At 63.4% G+C, this 6016-nt stretch overlaps 1 protein-coding gene across 1 annotated transcript; it reads right to left on the bottom strand.

Annotated features, from left to right (window-relative positions):
- Window positions 1-2433: 2433 nt before the first annotated feature.
- Window positions 2434-5388, bottom strand: LOC107510178 (trefoil factor 3-like). The gene is made up of 3 exons (XM_016143455.2): window positions 5142-5388; window positions 3766-3912; window positions 2434-2626 (listed from the first exon to the last, which is right to left on the bottom strand). The coding sequence occupies exons 1-3, from the start codon at window positions 5221-5223 to the stop codon at window positions 2613-2615; spliced, it is 243 nt and encodes an 80-aa protein (XP_015998941.2). The 5' UTR covers window positions 5224-5388; the 3' UTR covers window positions 2434-2612.
- Between the last annotated feature and the right edge of the window lie 628 nt (window positions 5389-6016).

Raw genomic sequence — 6016 nt, 5'->3', positions numbered from 1 at the left:
CTGGCTCGAGGCTCCCACTCCCCTGTCCCTGCAGAGAGACGTTGGGGCCTGGGACAGAAGACAAAGGCCCCATCTCACCAGGCCACGCCTGCAGACGCTCCCGCTGGGCAGGGCGCAGGCGGCTTCCTCCTCCAGGTCCCTAGGGAAGCACCAGCAAGACGGGTCCGGAGTGGCCAACCGTGGAATAGAAGTGCCACCTGGGGGTGAGGAAGGGCCAAGGACTGTCCCCCTTGCAGATGCCGGTGGCCTTGATGAAGCTGCGGCTCTGCTCTGGCCCTTGAGTGACGGGTAGATGGTGACAGCAGCATCCGAGAGGGGTGACGGCAGCTCGCCTGGGCCTTGGGGACCAGCTGAGAAGGGTGGGGGGGTGGGACGGAAGCCTTGCGGCCCCTCTGCCACTAAGGTGGAGGATTGTCCCTTGTCACTGGCCCAGGCCTTAGCTCTCTCCTCACCAGCAGGGCTGTGCAGCCAGCGTGGGGAGCAAGTGTGCACATCCTTCTGGGGGACAGAGGGAGGGAGCCCCGTCTGAGGGTGCCGGCAGCCCCTGACGTGGAGGCCCAGCAGCTGCTTACCCTCCGGAGCACGCCCCGGGACGCCCAGCGCGCGGGTGCTGGACCTCGGTAGCCTCCCGCGCCAGTGGCAGGCGCTGAGGCCCGCCGGGGTGAGACGACGCTGCCGACCCCAGGCGCTGCTCACGTGCAGTGGGGTGGGGGGGCCACCAAGAACAGAGATGCCTCGGGGTCGTCAGACAGAAAGGCCAGGCTGGAGCCCTCAGGCAGGGTGGGGGGCAGCCGCAGACCCAGCCCGGGCATGGGGACGGGCACGTGGGGACCGGCGTGTCACAGCAAAGGGGGTCGTGTCCTCCCAAGCGACCGAACCTCGCGTGACACACCTCCCAGTGCCATACTTTCCCACTGGACGGTGACAAGTCCGACCACCACACACGGGGCAGCAAGAGGAAGCGGTGAGCTGTCCGTGCCCGGAGCATGGCGTAGCTCGGGAAGGGGCAGGCAGGCCCGGGAGCTGGGTGAGGGTGGCGGGCCCGTCCCTCCTGGGCAGGGTGACAGATGCCAGGCAGGCCAGGGGAGGGTGGGGACATGGCAGCAGGGCGTGTCGGAGCAGAGAGGGCAGGGCTCAGGGATGGCAGAGGTGGATGGGGTAGGCGGAAGCACAGGTGGGGGTGGGGGCGCCAGGAGGCAGCGGGGTACCCCCCACCCCGCCCCCGAGAGGGAAGGTCCGGGGGGGCCAACAATGCTGGTCGCCAGAGCCAGGCTCGCAGGCGAGGTCTAAGCAGCAGCTGCTGGCCTGACCTGAGGCGGACACCCAGGGCCTGGGGTGACCCCTAAACCTGTCCTGCAAAGCTGAGGCCTGGCCTCAGCCCGGGTGTGGTCTGCTGGAACAGAGGCCCACAGAGGCAGACGGGGGAGCCATCTGGGTGACACCCACTCCGGTCCCGGCACAGTCCTGAGCGAGGAGGATGCTGCCCCTCTGTGCCCCTTAGTCTGAGATGGCCCTGGACGGGCCCAGCCCCGAGGCCTAGGAGGTGCGGCCACTGGGCGATCGAAGGGGCAACCGAGCTTAGGACACCCTGACAAGGTCCCTCTCAGAGGGGGCTAGTGGGCGATTCCTTATCTGCGAGACACGGGTAGAAATATCTAGGGACCTAGTCCCACGGGAGAAGCCCCACAGCAAAGGCCGTTGTCCCTAAGGGAGCCGGTGCCTCTTCTCCAGCCGGAAGGACCTCCCAGCAAGAGCCCCTCCTGGGCAGCGTGAATGAGCGAGCGGTGTCCCCATGTCCTCAGAGGGGCCCACGGCAGGACAGCACGGGACAGAGCAAATGTGCGAAGCCGGTCTGGGCACCCCGAGCTCTGACCCCGGAAAGCCCCCTGGTGTCTGTGGAGCTACCTGTCCCCGTGGTGAGTGGGGACGATGCTCACGGAGGGCTTCGCAAGACTCCGCGAGAGCTTGGGACAGAATCCTTGCAGTGACACAGTGTTTATTGACAGAGCTACATCCATTTTCAGAAGGAAGAAAAAAAAGCAGAAAGGGTCGCCCAGGGCGAAATGTGTCCAGCTTCACTTGCAAATAACCACAAAAGGATGCCAGTTTCTAAGGCGAGGTTTTGGCTTTCACAACTAAGACATTAATTTTTTTCTTTGAAACGTACACTTGAAATGTCTTTTCTCAACTAACAGGAGGACGTGGGAGGTCACTGGCCCTCGCTGTCATGTCAGCGCTGGGATCTGGGGTTTGCAACATCCTCACAGGTGATGAAACTCCTTAGGAATGATGTTCCCCACCCCTGAGGCTGGAACAGACCCTCTGCCCCAGGACGCCATGACACCCCCGCGTCCCCATCTGTGAAATGCTGAGGAGGGCCCGAGGGCGACGCGGCGGGAATAAAGCAAGCGGAATAAAGCAAGGGAGGCGGAGTCGGGGAATGAGGGCCGGGCCTGGTGCGCAGTACGGATCTTTATTCGTTAAGAATCGGGCCCCAGACGCCCGGTCCCGCGGCAGCCTTGCCAGGGCGGGGTGATGGATGAGCGGGCGGCGTGCCCCGCCCCGAGGATGGAAGTTCACCTCCCGGGGTGTCCGGGGGCCTCAGGCTGGCTTCAAAACGTACATTCTGGAAACAAAGCACAGGATGCGTCACCATGAGTAGGTCTTGCTCGACTCCACCCATCACCTGCCTGGCTTCTCAAGGTCAAGACAGGCTCCAAGGTCGACACCTTATGCGACCTTCTCCCCGGAGTCCCTGGCAGAGTGTTGAGTCCCGCAGCCTGTGGGAGAATAGCCACATGCCCCAGCAGGCCCCAGGGAGTCGGGACAGAGGATAAATGAGATGAGCCTCGGCAGGGCCACCCAGTGCTCAGAGAACAAGGTGTCACCCAGGCTGAGGAGCAGGTTGGACAGGGACATCCAGCAACCGGCAATAGGCAGCACTTCTGGTCCCAAAGCCTTATCCCGACCTCTGCCCGGGTCTGCTGGGCAGGGGGAGGGGCCCTGGGCAGTGGGCGGGGCCCCGGCTCTGCCCAGCTGGAATGCGGCCCCCTCCTCACTGTCCCGGACAGGACAGCGGGTGAGAGTGGCTTCTTGGGTGCTGGCTCCAGGAAGGCGCCTCGGTAGCTCTGTCCCCCTGAGACGGCGAGCTGGCGCTGGCTGCCAGATGGCTTACAGGGACCTCCACGCCCAGGACGCGGGGGGCGGGGCTGGTGGAGCCAGGACCGCGACCTCCTGTGTGCGGCCCTCTGCTGCCCACTCGCTTCCGGAGCGGCTGTCCCGCAGTCACCCGCTGCACCCCCAGGGAGGGCGGGGGAGGAGCGCGCTTGTGGCGAGGCAGCGTGGGGGCAGATGGGGGGCTGTGGAGAAACGCGGCAGGGCTCCAGGCCCCGCGCTGTCCCCTGTCCGCCAGCTGCACGTTGCGCATGATGACGGTGGCTCGTTTGCTGATATCGCCTGGAAAGCTAAGTCCCGTTCTCCAAACCCGTGCGCCTTCCATTTCTCCCCAGGATCGTTTCTAAACTAGTTCTCGACCTTGAACACCTTTTTGCGAAACTGTTGCTTTCATATTTTGCACAAACTGTTCATCAGCAGGACAGCAGGGGACAGCCGCCGGCCGCCCTGGGCATAAAGCCCCTGGCTGAGGCCTCCGCAGACCAACAGCCACGGCGCTGAGCGCCCGGCCGAGCACCCAGGCGCGCGCGGCTTCCCCGGGACCCGGCTCCGGCGCAGGCGCAGACGGGCCCCGCCGTGGGGCCGGCTCACCTGACTCCTGCAGCGGCTTGAAGCACCAGGGCACCTGGGGGATGCTGGAGTCGAAGCAGCAGCCCCTGCTGTTGCACTGCTCCTGGGTGACCTGCGGGTAGCCGCAGTCCACCCTGTCCTTGGCGGGGACGGCGCACTGGTTCTCCGCTGCGCCAGACAATGCGCGTCAGCGCCACGGCCCCGCCCCCCCCGTCCGCCCCCTCCCCCTCTTCCCCCCTCCCGTCCTCCCGTCCCCCTCTGCCCCCCCCCCCGCTCCCCACGCTCTCCCGCTCCCCCTCTTGCCCGGCCCTCCCCCCTCCCTCCCCCAACTCTCCCACCCCGCCTCCCCCGGCCCTGGAGTCTGAAGACCGGACCCCCTCCCAGCCCTGCCTGGGGTGGCCCCTGGATGTGTGCACTGTGTAAATATTTAAAGAGAAACGTTCTGTAAAATAATCTAGCCTTCTGCCTGGGTGCTCCCAGCACCTCGTCAGGAAGTCAGTACCGGCCTGGGTTCCCCCAGCTGGCAGGAGCCACGGAATCCGGAATCCGGGGTCCCCAGAACCCGGAAACAAAGTTAACAAAGTTTCCCTTCACTGTTTTTTCAACGAAACTTCCGCCCCTCCCCCCACCTTTCTTCGAATGGATACTCTGCCCGGTCAGCAGGAGCCCCTCGCCTGTCCCCTAACCAGTCACGCGGAATCTCTTAGCCTTCTTCCTTGCGGCAGGTCTGGAACTCTGCTGCCGGGGGTCTCCAAACTTTGCGCGGGTGGGATCAGCGGGGGTTCTTTAAGCACCACCCACTCCGACTCCCACCCCGACTCCCACCCGGGTCAGATGAGCCTAAGGGGCCCATGTCCCAAACGCTTCCTCCGGGCAGCCCTGCAGGTAACCGTAAAAGCCACACCCTGACTTCTTGTGATTTTGAAGCAGCCACATCCCCTGCCTGGATCTGCCATTCAGGGCTAAATAGTTCCAGAATGTTCTGGAAGCAATCCTTGTTCTTTGCCTTTCCTTCTTGTTTCGTGAAGTGCAGAAAACACAGTATAAAGACCTGTATTGTGACACAGACGCAAAGCAGGTGACAGGTGGTGGGGGTGGGCAGCGGCTGCTGACCACAGACCTGCGTTCAAATCCAGATCACCAGGAGGGTGGCCTTAGGTCACTTATAACCATTCTGAGCCTCGGTTTCCTTGTCTAAAATGGGGACAGTTAGACCCATTTTAGCGCAGTGGAAAGGAAATGTGCGTATCCGCTAAAGGGCAATTACTAAATTGACGTGGGGCTTGGTCACCCTCCTGAAGCCCACAGAAGGCCCCCAGCCTCGCGTGGCCCGCCCCGTGCGGTTCCCACCCGGCCCCCTTGAGCTGCAGAGCGAAGGGCATCGGAGCAGGACTCACACAGGCCCAGGTACTGCGCGGACGAGCTGGAGGACCCCACGGCCAGGACCGCCACCAGCAGCCAGAGCGCCCCGGCCTCCATGGTCACAGCGGGCTCCGGAGACTCGGCCGCTTGCTGGAGGATGAGCCGCGTGTGCCGAGGAGACTCATTTATAGCCCCGTGTTTGCACAGCACGCCGCAGCCCGCTGTTTGCAGAAGGCCCTTCCCTCCTGGCTCTGGCCCGGCTGCTTTTCCCTGGAAGCGACTGTGAAGTCCCCAGAATCGCCTCCCTAAGGGGGGAGGGCGGGGCGGGGCTGACCCCGCAGGGTCCTCTGGGCTCCTACTCTTCGGGGAGCTGGGTGTGGTCAGCCTGACCTGGAGGAGAGGATAAAGGCTCAGCATCAGTGTGGACGGCCCAGCCGGGAGCGGTCCCGAAGCTTCCCTGAGCAGGGACTGGAGTCCCCACACCGGTCGCCCTCAGGTCAGCCCTGGGACCCGGAGGGCAGGCACAGCTAGCCGCGGTTCGTCTCACAGCTCCTGGGAGGTCGAAGGCCCCTTCCCCCTCTTTATTGCTTTTTTCCAGGGGAAAAAAAATTATTAACTAAATCTTAATAAATGTATTCAATAAACTTATTTAATACATTTTAATAAAAATAGAGCATGTGGAATTGCTTTTAAAGCTCAGACGATGCAGGACACCCCCTCCTCCCCGCTGCCCCCGGAGTCTGGCACGCCCCTGGTTTTTCCGGAGAGTTCTCTCTAGATCTACACGTTTTTAATGCAAATGGGAGCTTACTATAGGCTTTGCCCAGCGGGGCAGCAGCCGCAATGGCGGAGGGTCAGGGTCGTGGACCCCCAGCCCTGACGGAGGTGGCCGCGGCTCTGAGTCACGGCT

The sequence above is a fragment of the Rousettus aegyptiacus genome, unplaced genomic scaffold (genome assembly GCF_014176215.1).
Source record: "Rousettus aegyptiacus isolate mRouAeg1 unplaced genomic scaffold, mRouAeg1.p scaffold_m13_p_4, whole genome shotgun sequence".
NCBI classification, from domain to species: domain Eukaryota; kingdom Metazoa; phylum Chordata; class Mammalia; order Chiroptera; family Pteropodidae; genus Rousettus; species Rousettus aegyptiacus.
This window is presented reverse-complemented; position numbering and strand designations above follow the sequence as displayed.